The 21,447-nt window shown below is 46.3% G+C and overlaps 1 protein-coding gene across 1 annotated transcript in view; it reads right to left on the reverse strand.

Moving 5' to 3' along the window:
* The window catches only part of DISC1 (DISC1 scaffold protein), a gene marked incomplete at both ends in the record, with an annotated part of 280,468 nt that extends 260,499 nt beyond the window's left edge, over window positions 1-19,969 (reverse strand). Inside the window, 2 exons of the mRNA XM_081039321.1 lie at window positions 19,273-19,455; window positions 19,948-19,969. Of these exons, the coding sequence (XP_080895447.1) occupies window positions 19,273-19,455; window positions 19,948-19,969 (205 nt within the window). The remainder of the gene's footprint in view (window positions 1-19,272; window positions 19,456-19,947) is intronic.
* Between the last annotated feature and the right edge of the window lie 1,478 nt (window positions 19,970-21,447).

Genomic DNA, 21,447 nt, shown 5'->3' on the forward strand with positions numbered 1-21,447 from the left:
GAGCGTTCACAGGTCACATTCATCTAATCAGCCCTTATGAAGTGCCTGTTTATTATTAGTGCCAGACTCTGTTATCGACACTGTGTAACCATTAATTCATTTCCTTCTCAAAACTGCCGTGTTACTGGCCTCTTTGTACAGGTGAGGAAAACTAAGTCATCGAGAAGTTAAGTAACTTACCCAACCTCATGTGTACTCCACAGTCATGTTTTTAACACTACACTGCTTCCTCAAATGGTGGGGAATATCTGCTAAATACTGTAACATTTGGATAAAAATAATAGCAGACACCAGAATAAAGACATTCCTCCCCAGTTCTTGAGAAGGAAAGAATGGTTCTCCAAGTACCTTGCTCGAAGAACGAAGCATGTGGGCATGAGCCGGGAAGAAGGCAGCTGCTGCCCAATGGTTAATTTGAGAGGCACTAACATTTTTAGAGAACAATAACCTAGGAAGATTCACCACAGGGCAGCTCACGCCTGCCTGGTGTCTGCTCAGTTCATCCATAAAGCAAAGCCATCTCAGAAACAGCAAGTACAGTTCCAGCTGAAAACAGAGTCGATAACTTGATATATAGCTTGAGAAAAATGACAAAATGCAAGGAAAATAGGAAGGAAAAAAAGAGAAGAGGATATACATTCAGGGCAACAAACATATGGTGTCCCTCAAGGAGAAAAAAGAAATAGGGGACCAAAGGTAGAAGAAAACATCTAAGGAATTTTTTTTAATCTAAACCTACAGATAAAAGGTATACACAACATCCAGGAAAAAAATTAATATATGACCAACAACAAGATATCCTAGTAAAATCACTGAACTCCAAAGAAAAAGAATGAATCTCAGAAAAAAAAAAAAAAAAAAAAAAAACCTCAGGTCACATATACCGTGTTTCCCCGAAAATAAGACCGGGTCTTATACCATATTTCCCCCAAAATAAGACTGGTTCTTACATTAATTTTTGCTCCGAAAGATGCATTAGGGCATATTTTCAGAGGATGTCTTATTATTTCATAATGTACAACAATCTACATTTATTCAAATACAGTCATGTCATCTTAGGAAACATCATTGTAACATACTAAGGGCATCCATCTAACAATCTTAACTGGGGCTTATTTTGGGGGTAGGTCTTATTTTCAGGGAAACATGGTATAAAGGGCAAAATTCAAGCTGGTTTCATGCAATGCTGAGTGACACTACATAGTTTAGGGGTAAGGGTGGGAACACTCAAGAATTTTATACCCAGTTAAGGTGTCAAATATTATAAAGACAACCAAAAGTCATTATTCAACATTCATGATCATGATAAAAATCTTCAGATGGTGAAATCCAGACAACCAAGAGATAAATCAAGGTACAGGACTCAGGAATGGCAAGGCTCTTTTCTGAAAGGACTACTGGGGAGCACTGAATCCTTTTAAACAATGCACTAAGATCAAACAACTATGAAAAGTAGAAATATAGAATAAAATATAAATGTCCTAATGGTGGCAATACAAAATAATAACATAACTAATGGAAAAATAATCTTTGACATTTTTATAGCACTTTCTGGTTTTTCAAAGTCTTTTCCAAGCAATCTCTCATTTAATCAACCAAACAATCTTTGAGATGAAAAACCTTCAGTCTCAGAGAAGCAAGCCGCAAAGACACTCTTGCCAACTTTCCAACAAGAATCTTGAAAGTCTTTCCACCTTCACCATCTGATATGAACATTTCAATTCATTTTGCTTACAACCCTATTTTGTGCACTGCTACAGAGGCGTGTGAGAACACAAACATCACTCCTGAGTTCTACCCAGCAGTTCCTCCTACCAATCCCAGGCATCTCCCTCACTGGGAGGCTTCTCTCTAGGCCATTCCTATTACTCTCCTTAGGTCCTGACTTCCCTTCTTCATCTGATTAGGGGAATCAGAACAAGGACTGCTTCTGAACACAATGAACAGGGAGCTTCCCCAAGACTCACGCATGCCTAGGGCATGGGCAGCATACACCGACATGGAAAGAGCTGGAAAGACCTGTGAGTCCTATAATCATATATTTAAAAGGCTGCCGTGTGAAACAGGAAATTGTGTGTTGTCTGTTATCAATGGCTGTGCTCTGATCCATGGCCCATCTCTCAATGACCACGAGAGCCATGTGTCCCTAACATCAGCTGATCCTACACAACTTCATGGTGCTTGTTACAGCAGACCACCATGTATAATAATATTTTTTCATACTTTTGCTTAAATTGGCTCATTCCTTCTGCTGAAATATATTTTTAAAAATATTTTGTGGGACTATTACCAAAAATGGTATCTGATGATCACTTGCCATATTCAGAAGATAATCATACAAATAAAGACCATGAAAGCAAAACAGCATTTTTTGTTGTTGGCCAAAAATTTGGGGACCGAACCCTACTCAGCTCCATCTTTATTACAAAGGAAAACTGGTTTTAGAGAAGATTAAAGACACACTAGCAGTAAATTGAGACTTTCTCCTTGGCAGAAGGAGAATGTAAAAACGTGAATCATGGTATTTCTTGTCAAGTCCCATGACTCTGAAAATCATTTCTTGTCCTCCTGAGGGACAGACACATCCCACAACTGCATAGAAATGAGTGTTCAAGGTGGAAAATGTTACTAAATGATTTAATAAAGTTATTCTAACTTCTATTCCCAAAACATAGCATAGGCGTTCAATATGAAAACACGTGTCATAATAAGTACAGCTGGCAACAGTGGAAAAAGTATCTTTACAAATGCTCATAACATTTAAAATTTGTTGAATGTCCTACGGTGTACAAAGCACTTTCCTTCACATTATTACACGTCATCCATTTAAAGTAGTGACTATCCTGCCCCTGGAAGAATTCAATGAGGCATCCCTCAGGACAGATGGTTGCTAAGGCCCCGTCCAACACCAACAGTCTCAGAATCCAGGCTGCCTTACCAACCTTGCAGTTTGAATTGCTAATTTTTAAAAGAAAAGGAATTTTAAATTAAAACTTTAACCTGTGGTCAGTTAGAAATCAAAATTGGATTTACTGAAGTAGAAAGCAATTTGATCTTAACTCAGCAAGGGTGAAGTACATCCGAGCGAAGTTAAAATGGCACTCACCCTAGGTGTTAATACCACCACGGGTCATACGAGCAGAACAGCTTCCCTGTAGCTTATCAGGGACAAGATTGCTGAGGAAAGGTCGCTGAAGGTAAGGAAGCCTGGAAGCCCTAATTCTGCCATTTCAAGAGTGGTACACTCCTCCAAAGGGGTCAGACAGACTACAAAGCTCAAGTGTGCAAATTAACCTTTCTTCCTACATCCCTTGGCAACATTTCGACTGCCCCAGATTTATCCAAACCAGAAGACCTCTGTGGTCCTCTTGGGCACCTTTAAGTTAATGGAAATAATCTCTCAGTTGCTTTCCTCCTTCTCTTAGGGGCACTAAGTCCCAGTGGTCCTGAAGGACTTCCTTCAGGATATGCACTGTGCCAGGCAACTGTGGCAGGGAGCCTGCTGGTCTACCACTTGGGAGATACCGCATGTTAGCTTCGTGGTTTGAAATATTTGCCCAGGAATGCATAAACAATTAAATGCAAATTCTAGGAAGCCCAGAGGGCCGGGACACAGCCTTTTTGAATTTGAAAGGAAAGAAGTATTCCATGCCTGAGAACTCTCAATAACCTTCTCTGAAGCTAGCCCTGAGCTCTCATCTCCAGATTCTCAGGTTTCCTTCTGGTCAGGCTCAGAGCCCATGACAACAGGGCTAGGATGAAAGCCTTTTATTTTCCCTAAGAGCATTTTCCTTTAACCTTCAAGCTGGTTATGGCACAGATGTGTCATGAATTCAAATGGTTGGGAGATCCTCTGCCATCTGAGGAGTATGTAGGGAGAGGTGGGGCATAGATGATGGGCATGTGCCTACCCTGTCTCTGCTTCCCTCAGCTTTTTATATCACACGATTACTTGTAAAAAAAAAAAGAAAAGAAAAACTAAAATTTCTATGTAATGCCAAAAAATAATGAGATTACATATTTGCTGAGGTTTCTTAGCTGACACTGATTGTCATATTTTATTTATGCACCAATGAAAAATTCCCATAGCCCTTTAATTAGATTAGCTCTAGAATTTGCCATCTTTCTCTCAGAATTCCATCTGTCTCTCCGTATTAGCACGGGCTTTAAGTATGTCCCTGGAGAGATTAATTCAGTACATTTTTTTCCTCTTAGAGCCAAAAGCTACATGACTCAAGATGGCAGACATTCTACAAGACACAAGAACGATTCACAAAGTCTTTTGCTTTAACATGATGTGAAAAGTTTAGGGGTTGTAGTGAGCAATCCACTCAACATGAGTGGTCAGTGTGATGTGACCTGGGCACCAAAAAATAAGCAGCATCTTGGCTTGCATGGAAGACACCCAGCATTCAGACTGAGGCAATAGGAGACCTACTGCTCCCTTTTCTGCTAAGATCACGGAGGGGCCATCCTTTCCCTTTCTGGGCACCACCTTTTAGAGAGAACAGCCCCGAAGGTCGTTAGCAGGGCACGGCCTTAAGCAGAAGCGAGAATCTTTCCATGCCCACAGAGAGTGATGACCCAGCTGGTGAAGCAGAGCCCTGGAAATGATTTGGAACAGTGACAGAAGGAGGGAGAGAAGTGAAGGAAAGAAGAATTTTAGAGAACTAATTAAGAAATTATCAAGAGGGTAAGGAAAGTGGAGAAACTACTGTGTTCATTCCCTATTGCTTCTGTAACAAATTACCACAAACTTAATAGGTTAAAGCAATACAAATTTATTATCTTACAGTTCTGGAGGTCAAGGGTCAAGGGTCCCAAATGGGTGTCGCTGAGCTAAAATCAAGGTGTAAGACGTGTTACCTTTCTTATGGAGGCTCTAGGGGAAAAATTTGTTTTCTTGACTTTTCCATATTTCAGAAACTGCCTGAATTCCTTGGTTTATGGCCCGTTCCTCCATATTTACAACCAGCAGATTATCGTCTTCAAATCTCTGACTTTGACTCCTGCCTCCCTCTCTCACCTGTAAGGACCCTGTGTGTACACTGGGCGCACTGCTATTATCCAAGGTAGTCTCTTCTTACGAGCCCTAACTTAATCACCTCTGCAAAGTCCCTTTTGCCACGTAAAGTGACACATGCACAGGTTCCAAGCACTAGGATCAGTGAAGGGCCATTATTCTGCCAACCACACTATCATTGGGGGAGGGAGATGTCCTGAGTCATTTTGACTTTGGGGAAGAGCCAGAAGTTGCACAGTGCCAGAACTGGTGAATAAGGTGGGTGAGGACACCAACACAATGTGTTTTTGTTTTTTTTTTAATTTATTGGGGTGACGATTGTTAGTGAAATTACATAGATTTCAGGTGTACAATTCTGTATTACATCATCTATAAATCCCATTGTGTGTTCACCACTCAGAGTCAGTTCTCCTTTCATCACCATATATTTGATCCCCCCACAATTTTTTTATTTGACAGAAACTGCCATATACCAGAAGCGATGTGTGCCACGGAGCATTATGGCACACTTTAAAACGCACCTTCTCTCAATCATAGCTCACACCCGACTGACCGCACCGAACAAGTTGAAACTTGTCACACACTGTTACTAAGGTTTGATGTGCCCCTTTCCGTATTGAAGATCCCTGCCTTTCTGTTGGAGGGCACTCAGCAGCAGCATTCACTGTATTTCGTGATCACAACAGAAAGGCTCTGTGTCACACATCACTTGTGGTACAGAAATTTCTGTCAAATAAAAACATTACAGTGTATCCTCATCCACGTTATTCAGCAGATCTGACACCGTGCGACTTCTGGCTCTTCTCCAAAGTCAAAATGACCACGAAAGATAAATGTTTTGAATCTATTCAGGAAATCAAAGCAGCAATGACAGTGCAACTAAAGATACTCATGAAAGAGGACTTCCAGAACTGCTTCAGAAAGTGGCAAGAATGATGGGATAAGTGTGTTCGAAGTGAGGGGGAGTATTTTGAGGGGGATTAATGGCAATGTGTCTTTTACTGCAGTAAAATTTTTTTTAACATTCACCGTGTTTTTTTTACCATACCTTGTCATGTAAGTCTGTGTCAGTAAATAAACAGTGTAATTGGTGACCCAAGGAGACCCAAGGCCCTCTCTACCCCGCAGCTCTCAGACCTGAAAACGTCTACTGCAGACCCCTAATCACAGGTGTTGATCAGATTGGAGCACCGTGAGAGCAGGATTTGTGTTGCCACTTCCTTTACCTGTTTCTGTAACTTTGTTTTTAAGATCCCATAGTCTTCTAAAAAGTTTGTAATTCTTATATTGTTTTATTCATCATTTCATGTTTTTAGTTTACGTTAACCATTTTCAATTTGGCATTGAGGAAACTTCTCGTTTCGTTGTTTTGAACCTTAGATAATTGTGATTATTATGTCCCGAGTTTGTTCTGCCTCTCTTGATATTTTTATTTTCACTTATTTAACATTTTGAGTCCTTTGTAATATTTTACCACTTTTTCATTTCATCTTTATGCTTTTTTATAGTTTATACAGTTTTACAGTCGAGAATTTGTTGATTTGCATGCATAAATGAGAGAGAATAGAATCCAGAAATGTGTGTGCTTGAAGGGTTGGCAAAGCTGACTGCTTCTAAATCTCAAAGAGTAAGAAATAAGACTGAAAAATGTTTGATGACAAAAGCCCAAAGACAGCCCCTGTGGCAAAGAACTGATTCAGAGTGCTGGCTTCCCATCTGAGCCTGAGAATCATTTCAGTGATAAAGAAGGGCATGGGGTGATAACACAATAAATCGAGCTTGATTAGAATGTCTAGAAAAAAACTCTGGGAATAGTTATTGGTATAAGGAACGTAATGGAAGAAAATATAAGAGAAACCTACAAAGTTTTTGACAGAAATGTGAGGTCTGATAAATCACGAACGGACTTTAAAAAAAAGAAAAATGTCCATATGAGCCTTAACAAACCTCAGGCCACCAAACAGAGGGCAGCAAAAGCTGTTTATGCGCACATGAAGATGGAGACTCCCCAGTAACTGCTTCAAATGTTGCCATGGAGCGTAAAGGGCCAACAGGAACTTGGCAGGACAGAGCCAGGGACCATGGAGACCAGCAGATGAGACTTCCTCGCAGAAAGCAGGAAGGAAGTCTAATGGAGAAAGTTCTCTCAGGCCCTGGCTGGGGGCCTTCACCCTGCCCCCACAGGCAACCGTGATTGCTTCGAAGCTGTGACTACTGGGTATCTCCCATTTCACCCTGTTATGCTGTCTCTGCTCCAGCACTGAAAACTGGGAGGGCTGGGGAGGAAGCAAATCACTTTGTCCTTCTTTCACTCACAAGTCACAGAACCATGAGGGGCCTCATTTAGACGTGATGGAGAAGAGTGCACATCAGCCCAACAACTGCATGGAACTTAAATGGTGTCTCCTTCTGCAAGGGGTGAGTGGGTCTCGATGTGGGGGGGAAAGTGACACAGGAATTTGGTGACCCGTAGGGAGAGCTCTGGCAGAGACTGCCGCTGTTCACCAAACCTATTTCCCTTTCCTCCTGCATACACAGCTAAGTGACATTTCCCAGCCTCCATGGCAGCTTTGGGTGGCCACCTGACTAACCCTGGCCAATGGAATGTGGGCAGAAGCGGCATCTGCCGCTTGCAGTTCTGATCCACAAAAGCCTCCTGTGAAATCTTCTGCCCTCTCTTTTCTACCTTCTGCTGGCTGGGTGGCAGAGGCCAGGGCACACCTGGAAGCGACAGGCTGAAGTCAGCAGGGCACTGTCTCAGCCTGGGTCCGAATGGCCATGGAAGGCCGAGCAGCCCCATCCAAGCCTGCTCCCTCACGGTAGCCACCAGGAAATGGAGGGAGCACCTGAACTTGGCCGAGGAGAGAAACTTCGAAGATTTCAACCTGTTGATATCGCAGAATATCTGTTAAAGCATTAGCATCACCTGAAATACAAGAACTTACTACGAATCAGCACATTATAAAGGGTAGCAGCTGTAAGCATCTAGTTCAATGTGGCTGGATGAGTAAATTTCGCTGCTAACGCGGAAGACCATGTAGCCGTTAGAAATAATAAAGTGAAGTAACATTTAATGACTTGAAAACGTTTCTGTGCTATGCTAATAAATCGGGGGAAATATGGTTAGAAAACAAGACGCAACATAATCCCACTTCTGTCTGATAGGCTCTTAGAACCTTCTAAAAGGATGTTCACTACAAAATTACCAGTGAGGATGGCAGGGCTTTCGCGATCACTTCTTCTTCCATCATGTATTTTTCAGGCTTTATTTTTTTTTTTTTTACAATGACTATGTTTTGTTTTTAATATAAAAACAATAAGACTATGTTTGAACATTAACTCTTCTAATTATCCTCCAGTTGACCCTGTAATGTCCCTTTCATTTCCCTTAAGAGATTCTCCCCATCCCTTACAATATGGAATTCCCTAACAATGTTATTTCAAGGGAGTAAGAAAACCTATGGGTAAGAAACCCCCTCCAAAGGTAATAACAATCTTCTCTAGGTTCAGCTCACCTGCACTTTTCACAGCACACGTTTCCACCGGCTTCCAGGAGCTGACATGACTGAACTTCCCAGTCTCTGCCTCCCCTAACCCGGTGGTTGGGCAGGCCTGATAAGCGGGCCTCCGGGAGGGGAGGGGCCAGTGCAGCGGGAGGCCTGTCCCAGGGGCCCCAGTCTGACTTCACAAGAAGTAGTGAGGGGCAGGGAGGACACACAGCAGGGCGCCACATGTCCTTCGGTGTGTCCATCACTGCGCTAACAGCCTTCCTCCCAGCCAGGGTCACAGAACAACCCTCTGCCTAATCAGTCCTCTCTGTTATGAGCACAGAGGAAGGGGTGTCCATGGTTAGGGTTCCTGCCATTGGGGTTTAGGTCACAGCTGACTACATGTTTGCTAAATGGCCACCATAAAAATTGTGGGGTTCTGAGCAGAGGGGTGAGCCAGATGAACTAGAATTTCCGGAAAATCAACCTGACCATAACATCCACCGTGATTAGGAAGAGGCTAGAGGCTGCACCCCTATTTTAAAGTCTACGGCAGTAATACTGACATGCATGATGAAAACAGAAACAGAAGGGATTGGTCTGTGCCCCATGGGACCCTCAGCACCCAATAGAGTCCACACACAAAGGGCAAGAAAACAGACCACTCCACGTATGCCAAACAGAGGACACTTAATACAGGGAATTGGTCACAAAGGTATGGAAAGAACTAGAAGGGAACAAAGGAGGAGGAGGAGGCAGGAGCAGATGAAGAAGGGAAAAGAGCTAGAGGTCAGACGTGAACGCTGTGTCCACGAGTCCGCTTAGTCTGCTGTTCAGTTACAGAGGTTGTTGCGTTGGTTCCGGAACCAGGAGAAGAGCCACCTGTCAGAGCTGTTGGAGTCCCAAGGGCCCCACTGTGAAACCAGAATCAGGAAACTCTTGTCCTCCGGCCTCTCGCCTCCCACCAGGACCTCCTATGGAAGGAGCTAGCGAGGAGCCAGGCACCTGTCGTTTTCAGACTCCCACCCTCACCCAGCAGAAAACAGCAGGGCACAGAGGGTGGGTGAGGGCTGGGAGCCAATGACCAGCACCCAGCCTGCATTCTCACCTGGTGTTAACAAGCGTCCCTTCTAGAGGACATGTGGAGGCCAGTGGTGAGGAGGGCGCCTTGGACGGCAGAGGATCCTAGCCCTTGGGCTCAAGGAAAACCCTAGAGGAATTTTAGAATTGAGGAAACAGCAAAATTGCTCCTCTGACTATGGTAATCATATCGTTGAAATTAAAGTGAAATGACCGACGTGGAGCCAGGTAAAGGCTACCAGGCACTCCCTCCAGAAAGCTCTGTCTGCTCCACTAATAACAGCATCTTTCTCCTGTTGACAGGGCACTGTTAGCACAGCTGGTACCACTGGGCAAAATGTGTAAAGGTACCCCCTGTGGGGCGAGAACTGTAAAAAGAGGTGGCCTCTGGGAAGGAAAATTAGGAAAGGCAGCCCCTCTGCGCTGATGAATTGCAAAGAGGCATACGCTCCTCAGCGCCTGGGCCCGGCCTGGACGTTGGTCCTGCTCACTCCCTGATGGTAGGACACCCTGCACAGCTGGAGTCTGCAGCCCACCTGTTTTAATATGGTGTCTTCTAAGCCCTTTGCAAGTATTAGCTCATGTAATCATCACAACAGTCCACAAAATAAGCAGTATTATTACCCGCTTACAAAGAGAAATCAAACTGCTTGTTGCTGGTCATATACTGAGTGAGTGACAGTATTGCTGGTAAAGACCTGCAATCTGACAGCAGCCCCTCAATAATAATACTGAGAGCCGATGATGAAGCAGGCGCAGTGCTCAGACCTCTCCTCGCACGGCCACAGCCGATCTCATAACAGAATAACAGCTATTATTACCTTCAGTTCACGGGCCCAGTGCACACTGCTGGACAGCGTGGGCTGCAGGCCCGGGGGCAGTGCCCAGCCTGCACGGCATCTCTTAGTTCTTCTTTGTACACGTTACTGCCTCGCTCACACGAGGCCCAAGCACAGTGAGGTCTGATGGGACAAGGAGACTACACAGGGAAATCTGAAGCTGGGATTTCCCCGGGGGGTTCTACTGGTGAAACAAAAACCCCTTTGACTCTGGCTCCTCCGGGTTCCGGGGAACAAGCCGGCATTATCTTCACACTGATGGGTCTCTGACTCCCACACTCATTGCAGGCAATGCCAGAAGAACCCCCAGGAAGAGCCAGCCGGCCTGCCAAGTCCTCAGCCTCACCACAGTTTTCCCTCCATGAAAAGAGCTCCGAAAATGCAAAGGGAGCCACAAGGTTCCACGAGAAAGCAAGTAGCTGGGTCCCCCTCTGTCTCAGTGTGCACTCGGGTGGGATCGTTTCCATAATGGTTTTTTTAAATAAATGTGAATGGTGACTATTTCCTCCCTGGGGCCAAAACACGTGAGAGAGAGAGAGAGAGAGAGAGAAACAGAGAGAAAGAGAGAGAGAGAAAAAGGACACACGTCTGCACTCGGGGCTGAGGCAACGGCAGGCGGCAGGAGCTGCTGTTCGGAGCTGCTCTAGGGTTAGAATGCCCTCTTCGGGTATGAAATGATACTGGCAAGATCAGCCATTCTTTTCTGTGACCAGAGAGGCAAACCATCAGAGAGGGAGTCAAAGAAACCAAATTTGACGGTGCCGTATGGAGAATGCTGCAGAGCCTGCCTTCACACAGATGAAAATGTATAAGGCAAAACTAAAATTAACTCACACCTTGAAAAGGCAGAGACTGACAGGGTCTAGAACCAGAATTCCCTTCACAGCCACCCCACATGTGCTGTCACGCAGCCTTCACGCTCCACGATGCACTTGGTACAAACCATGCACATTAGGCCTTTTCATCACAGGCAGCACTAGGCAGCACCATGTGTGCAGAGGAATTGCTCTCACCTCCACTATCTGTGGCGGTGGGCATTTAAGGGGGCACCTTGACAGTTCCAACCCTTTCCCCTTCAGGCCTAGCAAGGGCAGCAGTGGTCCAGAGCTCCCTCCAAGACCAGCAGTGTGTCTGGAGCCCAGGGAGATTGCAGGGTAGGGTACCATTTGCCTTCAGGCTGCAAAATTGGTAGAAGATTAATCCAGGAGAAGAATCAGAAGCAGCACGAGGCAGTCTCCACCCCTGACCTCCCAAAGAGCTCGGCAAAGCAGGAGAAGCCACAGGTCAGACCATCAATCAAAAACCAGGGGGTCTGGTGAACTCAGTCGCAGGCTGAGTGGGAACCCTGGGCACCCAACGCAGACCGCCACGGCTGCCCTGTCGGCGGGCCAGGCTGTACTCCTGCTCCAGAACCAACCACGCTGCGGCCGCACTGGGCAGTCCATGCTCAAGGAGGTCTTGCTCCCATCTCCCCTGCGACACACCGGCATCCCTCTGCTCAGGCTTGGTGACAGCACATTAGTGGCGTCTCAGGAAACAGTAAAGACAACAACAGTACCTGAGGCTAGGAACTGGAAACAGAGGAGGGAAAGACGGGAAAGGGAGGAGAAGAAGCAAAACAATCACAGCAGCTGTTAAGTGTGTACAAGTTCGTGACACATCACGAATGATTCGCAAATCCACAAGCCTTTCAAAGGCGTAAACCCTCCCACAGCCGTCTGACCTGACGCAGCTCACACAGGAGCCAACTGCATGTGCCCAGCCTGCGAGCGGTGAGTCTTTACTTACCCCACTGAGTGAAGGGAACGAGCATCTATTCTGCTGCAGAAACTCTACGGAGATTCAGATAAGGAACCAGGGACCTGGATTAGGGTGTGAGGGACAAGCTTTAAGGCAGGACTGCTGGTAGGGACAATACTGGCAAGGTGATAATAAAGCAACTCTTGACACAAAGTAGTATAGAATATGATGAGTTCTCATGTAAATGATCGTATTAGACAATTTACCACAGTTCTGATATGATCTTCCCCGTTTCCACAGGAACAACACAGAGATCCAGAGAGGTTAAAGGGTCCTGACCCCTAATCCAGTTCCTTTCCATCTGGCCACTTTGTTAGACATCACTTATCAACAATGACGAGCAAATTGAAGTATTCTGATCATAATTTAAATGAAACTTGCATTGCAATGTGTCGGCACTTCCATTAGAAGATGCATTTCTCTGATATTTCAGGCATTCACATTGCATCATGAGAAGAAATGCACGTCATGGGCAACAATATGTGGGAGGTGCTGGGAGCAGCAGCCTGGCTTGGGGGTGCTGCAGCACCCCCTCTACATACTTCATCAGTCCTCGAAAGTCACTCCAAATTAAAATCATGATAATGTGCTTTGATATGCACAGCTGACATTTTTCTTATGAAATGCGTGAATGGCAGTTCCCGTAGACAGTTTTCCCACTTGTACTGATCTTGAACATACAGTCCATTAAAGAGTGTGCTGCACGCAGAGCAACTTTCAGACAGGTGCCCTGTGCTCCCTTTTCTAACCCAGGTGCTGCCTGAGCTTCTCCATGTAGCATTTCAGGAGCCACTGCAGGTTGAGAAGCCATTGTCCTGAGTCCCATGTGGCTATATCACACGTTACTTTAAACTCATGCAATTTAATAAGTCCTTATACCTACTACGGGTCTAACACAAATGATAAGATACATACGCAGTCTGACAATTAAGTTCACGAACTCATCCTAGAAAAAGTGTTACACACCTCACTGCTGAATATCACTACGGTCACCTTCGAAGTGCTCCCCTTGGGAAGCTGTGCACTGATGCCAGTGCCTAGTCCACCCTTCAAAGCAATTTTGGAACTCTTTCTGGAATGGCCATCAGAGCTGTCATTGTATTACCCTTGATGTCCTGAATGTCATCAAAATGCCTTCCTTTCAATATTTCTTTTATCTTCAGGTAAAGAAAGAAGTCATTGGGGGCCGGATCAGGTGAGTAGGGAGGGTGTTCCAATACAGTTATTCGTTTACTGGCTAAAAACTCCCTCACAGACAGTGCCGTGTGAGCTGGTGCATTGTCGCGATGCAAGAGCCATGAATTGTTGGCGAAAAGTTCAGGACGTCTAACTTTTTCATGTACCCTTTTCAGCACTTCCAAATAGCAAACTTGGTGAACTGTTTGTCCAGTTGGTACAAATTCATAATGAATAATCCCTCTGATATCAAAAAAGGTTAGCGTGTGCTCGCTTCGGCAGCACATATACTAAAAAAGGTTAGCGACATCAATACAACAAGTTCCCAACCTTTATTGTCACACCTCCCTCATAAGATAAGGCCTGTCCTCGCAAAATTCAACCCAGACTGCAAAGGCATCTCCAAGAGTGTGTTTCTCTCCACTAAATTTCTGGTTGACTCACCCCTTCCCCAGATCTGTAATGATTATAAGTTTTCATTTTATTGGGAAAGGCAGTGCCCTAATTTGGATAGGATATTGTTTCTTTCTGGGGGAAAAAATATTTTGTTCATAAAAAGCAGAATCAAATTTTAAAAGTAGTGCCAACATAAACTCATCCCAAGCTCCATCCATCAGCCTAAGAAAACCATCTCCTCGGGGCATCTCACTTTGTTTCCACTGAGCCCTGTTCTGCCTCTGCAGACAGGAAAAACAAGGGAGAAAGCAACACCTTTTCTGATCTATCACCTTGTGCTTTTCAAGAAAGTTTCAAAGCCTTAACATACAATGAATATTTGAACGAATATACTTAGATAATCCCAAATCATAAAGTCAAGAAAATATAACAGCTGGAATAAAAAGACAGAATTTGTCAAGTTTTCCATTCAAATTACTATTTAAGTCCAGTAAAGAAAGACCCACAAAAGCTGCATGGTTGGAAAATACCGGGGATGCCAAAAAAATGTACACAAGTGGACAGTTTGGTCAGCGCTGCTCAAGCAGTAGTTCACCATAATCAGAAGTGTCTGGATGCTGATGAGAACCACTTTGAGCACCTCTTGTAATTCCAGAAGTCAAGCATGACTTGTATCTTTTGTTATCGGTATATATTATTACAATTTTAATACAGTTTTCCTTTCTCAAAATGTGTATTCACTTTTTTGGCACCCTCTGTAGTTCAGAACTCACCCCAAAGCCGATTGGCCAGCTGGGTAGAGGATGAGGTCACGAATGCTGGACCAGTGTGTGACACTCCCCTTTGTCATGGTCCCAGACAGCTGCAGGCCTCCCACAGATGGGAACCACCTGTCCTGCACTGCATAGCTGCCCAGGAAGAGAATGTCCAGGAAATCAACACATAGATTCTACAAATGGAGAATTGGTATCTCTCTTCTAGATGAGGACAGCACGTTTTATACAGAGGCATGGAAATCAACACTTGAGTAAATTATCTTCAAAATTATTATACATAGGAGTAAACACTGCAATGGATAAATTATAAATTAAAGGATTCCTTCTTTCTCCTTCCACCTACCCATCCATTCATCCTATAAAGTATTCTCTGAGCCCCTACTAGGTGCCACCTCGAAATGATTCTGGTGTATCACATGCGCCAATCATTCTGATAAAACGACATCCAGAAGCTTCAGAAGAATTAATTCTCTTTTCAGCACTGAGCTAGTGGCTTCTAGAGGGTGTGGACAACATTCTCCATGTTTTCTTGTCTTACAGAGCTCCCACGGTATCTGGCAAAGTTGTTTGTGCATCTCAGGGAATATTTGAACTGAAATGAACTTCTAGAACTCTTGACTGGTTTCAAAAGACATAAAAACAGCAGATGTAGTTAATCTACACACAAGATTACGCAATCTAAAGTATAATAAAAAGTTTAATTAAATTCGGTGTGAGTGAATTAAACCATCAGGTTACGACATAGATAAGGGGTCAGGAGACAGCTACCCTGAGCTGAAGGTGTCACCCCAGAGTAAGAGCAGGTTAAATACATAACAAACTGTAACAGAAGGAGAGGGGAGGGGAGGTGATCCCAGAGGACCAGGGGAGGCTGGGAAGTCTTACTGGCCAGATGGTAAATGAAGACTAACATTTCAATGTGCCGACATAGGGGTAAAGAGCCTACACTCCACCCTGTTCTTGGTGGGCAGAAAGGTGTGGCAATAAAAGGGCAGAGCATCCATTTCAGGGCTGGCAGCGCCAGCTGACGGAAAGACTGGAAAGGAACGATAAGCATGTGCTTGCAGGACATCAATGGGTCACTGCACAGAGGAACACACAATACCCTAATCAGACCTGTGCTTGGGACAGGTCCTGGCAGCAGTGTGCAGGCCTGGCTGGGGGCAGATGCTGAGCGAGAAACACCGACACAGGCAAGTGACAAGACTGGAGAGACACGGGATCTGAGGGACGTCCTAGGAGTGGAGGGGAAGCTCCCAGCGTTTCTTAAACCAGGTGGAAGGAACGCCAGGCTTTGCTGGGTCTTCCCTGGAGACTGGATGGTCCTTGAGGACAATCTAATCCATCTTTAAATACCATCCTGTGCACACCACCATGCCGTGTATACAGCAGGTGCGAAAACATGTTCTTGAACAAAGGAATAAATAGAACAGAAAGATTAAATGGATAAGTTAATGTTTCTGGAAGAGAATTCTATAACCAGAAAAGGGAAACAAAGGATTGATAAGAGTCAAGGTAAATTCAGGCCCGCAAATCTGTTTGAATTGAATACAGATTATCACACTCACTATGCCTGGCCTGTGGCTACAATGAAAAGCCACAGGGAAATATTAAGAATGCCCGCAGTTGCTAGAAGAGTAGATCTTGTCAGAAGAAAACAAAAATTTGTAACTACGTAAGATGACAGATGTTCACTAGACCTATGGTGGTGACCATGTCACAATATATATAGATACCAAATCATTATGTTGTACGCCTGAAACTAACATAATAGTATTGTCAGTTGTATCTCAATTTTTTTAAATCGTACTGAAGTTTACAAACCATTTTTCATCAGAGAATTTGTAATCACAAAACAGCTTTCACAATTCTAAGTTGCCAGTGTATTAAAAACAGGAGAACCCCAATTTATTTCTGTATTTACTCTTTCTAACTTGCCCACTATAAAATTGTGCTCCTTTGCCTATCAGTATTTGAGTAAGATGAGGCATCCTTTAATTTATAAACGCAAAACACATACTCTCCTGTGTCAAAAATAATATCTAATGATTATGCTAAATCATATTATCAATCCACTCACAAATTCAGAGACGACAGGTATGAAAAAGAAAAGTTAGGTTGCTGTGCATGTCTCAAAACTAAATTTAAACTCAGATCCCACATTCCGAACACGATTCACTCACGAAACTTGGTATTTCACCTTTCAACCTGTGAAAGTAATTAGTCTCCATGCAGGACCACCTGTCAAAATGAACATTTCTAGTCCTGGTCAATTTGTTCTCCTGAATGAACTTGACCATGTTCGTGATTAATATCAGCCCTAGATATGCTGACTGCAGGGAGCTGTCCGGCCCTCTAGAAATGGAACCACCTGGGTTAGGGAAGGAGGCAAAACGCGAACCCCCAATGAGCAGTGGGAGGAAATGTACACAGTAGCTCAAATCCTAGACAATCGCAATCCCAATCTCCACACGTCACTGAATCCCGTAGCTGGAAGGGTTCCCACACGTCAGCCAATGCAGCCCCTCCCCACGTGCAGACCCCCCACTAAATTCCCCACACTAGTTAGTCACCCAACACTAACTCAAACGTTTCCAACCGCAAAAAGCTCACTGCCTTTCTAGGCGGCCTGTTCAACAACTATTTTGTTAGCAAGTTTCCCTCTAAATTAACTCAAAAATTGATACGGTACCAGTGTGTGGCTCTAATTCTAATTAGAGCCAAGGAGGTACTCTATAAATGCTGAACGAATGAACAGTCAGTGAACAAACGGACAGACAAAAGTAACTGCTTGAAATTTTAAGTTTTTAAGAGCCATGATGGCTCAAGAAAATAAATCGAAAGGATTTGGTTCCATTCACCTCATGTTTCTTAAGCAGGATGAATTATGCAGGACTATGGAATAAAGTGTGGCTTGATGGAAGCAGCTCCAAGTAAGAGGACTCAGATTCTAATACTTGCTCTGCTGCTGTAGCCCTCACTTCTCACACCTGTCAAATAAGCAGGCCAGACTCTGAAGGTCTTGCTTTCAGTTAGTAAAAATCGGCCACCCTGTGAAGCGCAATAAAGTGAAGCGCCATGAAACAAGGTACGTGGCATATAGTTCTCAGCAGCTGTGCTTGGAAAATGCACTCGATTCCCCACCTGCCAGAACTCCTGACTCTATCCTTAATAGTTATGCGACCTGGGGGGCGGGAGGGGGGGCGGGCTGGGAAGCAGTAATCCTGAATCTCAGTTTTGGGGGACAGGGAATGAGGATTACAAATCCCTACCTCACAAAGGTTTGGGGAGAATGTCATCAAAGGAATTCCCCAGCACCGTGTAAACTCTGAAAACTTGCCGATGTTAACATTCCCTCCTGGAAGCAGTGACTCATTTCAGGGGGCTTTCACACCTTTAACCTCACTGGATCCTCAGGCAGCTCTATCAGTACCAAAAGCAGTAATTACTCTCCCCATTTTTCTTTCATCTTCTTTGTAAACAGATGAGGAAACTGAGGCTCAAGGTCACAGAGCTCAGAAAGCCAATCCAGGCATCTTTTCACTCAGTGACAGATTTCTCAACTGAACCTCAAAGGACTTCCTGTGCTATGCCTGAATGCAATAAAATGAAATTTCTTTTAAAACCCTCTGCTAATCATACTTTCATCAAATCAAACTGGTATTTCCATATAACTCCAAATTATTTAGATTTGGCTTAGTAAAAATAGTAACTAAGGTTACTTAGAGCTTACCCTCTCTGAGGCACTGGACTAGTGTGTCACATCCAGACACATTTAAACCACACAACAACCCTATGTGGTAGGAACTGTCATTGTCCCCATTTTACAAATGGGGAAACTGAGGCACGACTACATCCAGGATTGAGACGCAGACTGACTGTCCCCCAAACCCCAATCTTAGGGCTAGTATTATCCAAATGGCATTTTCCAAATGGCCATACATTCTGCAAAGTGCTTCCATACACACCAGACCTATGGGACAGGGTCACCCGTGTCCTCACACGTCTGAGGAAACCGAGGCTCGGAGCGGCTACGGGATGTGTCTGGTTACCCAGCAAGGGCAGCAGCGGAGCGCTCGGGACGCCAAAGCTCATTCTCTGCCGAAAGTCTCAGGTTCCTTTGCCAACGTGTTCAGGGTGGGATGGTAGGAGACGTCCCGTCAGTCTGGAAAAGCCACCACCCACTTCCCGGCCGCAGTGTCAGCGCAAAGTTGACAGCGTGACCCGGCCCCCTCTCCTGCGCCCGGGGCGGGTCCCCGTCGCCGAGTCAGAAGTGGGTCTGGGGACGAAGGCGAGCCGGACGGGCCCTGCCCCGCGGGGGGACGGGGAGGGCGCGCGGCCCGGGGAGGCTGTGGCGGCGCGGGGTCCCGGGTCGCAGCCAAACTCCCGCCCGCCGCCGCCGCCGTCCGCGCCCAGCAGCACCCGCCTCCCGGGCGTGTCGGACGTGCCTCCCGCGGGTCTCAGCGCGCAGCTGGCTCGGTTCGGCGTGGCGGGTCGTCCCACACCCCCTCCTCCCCAACTCCGCGCGCCACGTGCCCTGCCTCAGTTTCCCTCTCCCCGAAAGGGGTGCACCGAACCCAAGGTGTTGACAGAGGCACAGCCCCGACCTACACGGTTTCCAGGGGGCGGCGCGAACCCTCCGCCCGATCCCGCCCCCGGCCCCTGCCCCGCCGAGCCGCGCGACAGCGCCCTACCTGCGCGGTGGCCCCCGCCGCCCCCCGCCGGGGCGCCCTGGGGACCCCCGGCCCGCACGTGTCCCGCCGGCTCCTCCAGCTCCGCGGCGGTGGGCGGCTGTGTGCGCCCGAGGCCCGCGCCGGGAGCGAGCGCCGGGAGGGACGGGAAGTGGGGAGGGGGCTGGCGAGCCGGCCGGCGGCTTCCTGCTCCCCGCGGGCCCTGCGGCTTCCTTTCCAGCCTCTGCCCCGCACACGCGCGCGCGCACACTCACGCGCGCACACACGCGCGCACACACGCGCGCGCGCGCCCGGGGCGGGGCCGGCGGGCCCACAGCCCGGCTCCGGACCCTGCAAGTTTGCTTTTCACTCTGGCTCATTTCTGGACGACGACGACAGGGGAAGTGCGGTGGGGGAACCGGGGTCCAGGGGAGGAGACCGGGAGGCCTTCCGGGTGGGTCTACAGGGCGCCTCCCAGATGCGAGATTAGGGAAGTGACCAAAGGGTGGACGGAAGAGAGGAGGGGATGAGAGGGACTGGGTTTTACGAGATGGGGAGTCGACTGAAACCTGGAGCAAGAGGTGACCTAGCACATGAAGTGGAAATGCCAGCACTGCCGAGGTCTGCTGTAGAGGAAGTGTAGCGGCCTGGGGAGATTGGAATGTTAGAGGGGGTTATCATGCACGACTGCTTACCCACTCCAGGAGGGTGCAGACCACATACCGTTCTCCAGGACTCTGAGAAACAACTTGGTGGCCCAGCACCCTTGGTCCCTCTTCTCTGTAGGTCAGAAATTACAGTGGGAACTCTGGCCACTGAACTGGAATCCTTAAATGCAGTGGGGATAATTGGTTCCCAGGATGGCAGGGGCCAAATGGTGGCAATGAATCAAAGGCAAGGGGGGCGTGGTGTCTGTAATGGGTGGCAGAGTCAAAGCAGCCATCAGATTGGTGACTCCCGCAGACCGCCCACGTTGGCAAGCCAGTCATGCTGCTCCTAGAAGTCAAACAGATGGGACATCTACTAGCTCTTACTTAGTCTGTGTAAGCAGAAAAGTTCTAGGTCAAGTGAATGAAAGCCTAACTTGAATTCCAACACAGAGAGATTCGACCCTCCAATCAGTTCCCAGACTGGAGTCACTTTACAGACCAAAAACTCACTGAATGGAAATGGTGGCCTCCTTGAGGAAAGACACTGCCAAAAATGAACACTGTTAATCTCTTCTCTCACCTTCCCCAAAGGGATATGGCCTTTTACCAGGGTGGCTATGCATTGGAGAAAAAGGAATTATTCAGACTTTTCAAGAATTAGTAGACATTGGCTCTGGACTGACACTAATTCCAGGACACCCAAAACATCCCTGTGGTCCACCAGTCAGAGTCAGGCCTATGGAGGTCAGGTGTTCACTGGAGTTTGAGCTCAGGTTCGTCTCACAGGGGTCCCTGCACCCATCCTGTGGTTACTTCCCCATTCCAGAATGCATAATTGGATAGTACTGAGCAACTGGCAGAATCCCCAAATTGGTCCCTGACCTGTGGAGTAGGGGCTATTGTGGTGAGAAAGACAAAGTGAAGCCATTACAACTGCCTTCACCTAGGAAAAGACTCAACCGAAAGAAATCCTACATTCCAAGAGGTACTGAAGAGACTGGTGCCACCATCAAGGAGTGGAGGACACAGGGTGGTGATCCCCACCACATCCCTGCTCAGCTTGTCTGTGTGGCCTGTGCAGGAGACACGTGATTCCTGGAGAATGACAGTGGGTTTTCATCAACTTAACCAGATTGCGAGTGCTACTCCAGATGTGGTTTCACTGTGTGAGCAAATGAACACCTCCCCTCATACCTGGTGTGCAGCTATTGATCTAGCAAATGCTTCTTTCCCGACCTATTCGGCCACCAGAAAAGCAGCTTTCTTTCAGCTGGCAAGACCAGCAATACACTTTCACCATCCTACCTCAGGGGTACCTCAACTCTCCAGCCCTATGTCATCATTTAGTCAAGCAAGATCTTAGCCCCTTCCCTTCCACAAGACTTCACACTGGTGTCACATTGATGACATTATTCTGATTGGACGGCATCAGCATGAAGTAATAACTCTAGGCTGATTGGTGAGACATTGGTATGTCAGAGGGAGGAAAATAAGTCTGACAGAAATTTAGGGGCCTCCATGCCAGTGGATTTTCTAGCAGTTGAGTGGT

This window comes from Rhinolophus hipposideros (genome assembly GCF_964194185.1).
Source record: "Rhinolophus hipposideros genome assembly, chromosome: 26".
In the NCBI taxonomy this organism is placed as follows: Eukaryota; Metazoa; Chordata; class Mammalia; order Chiroptera; family Rhinolophidae; genus Rhinolophus; species Rhinolophus hipposideros.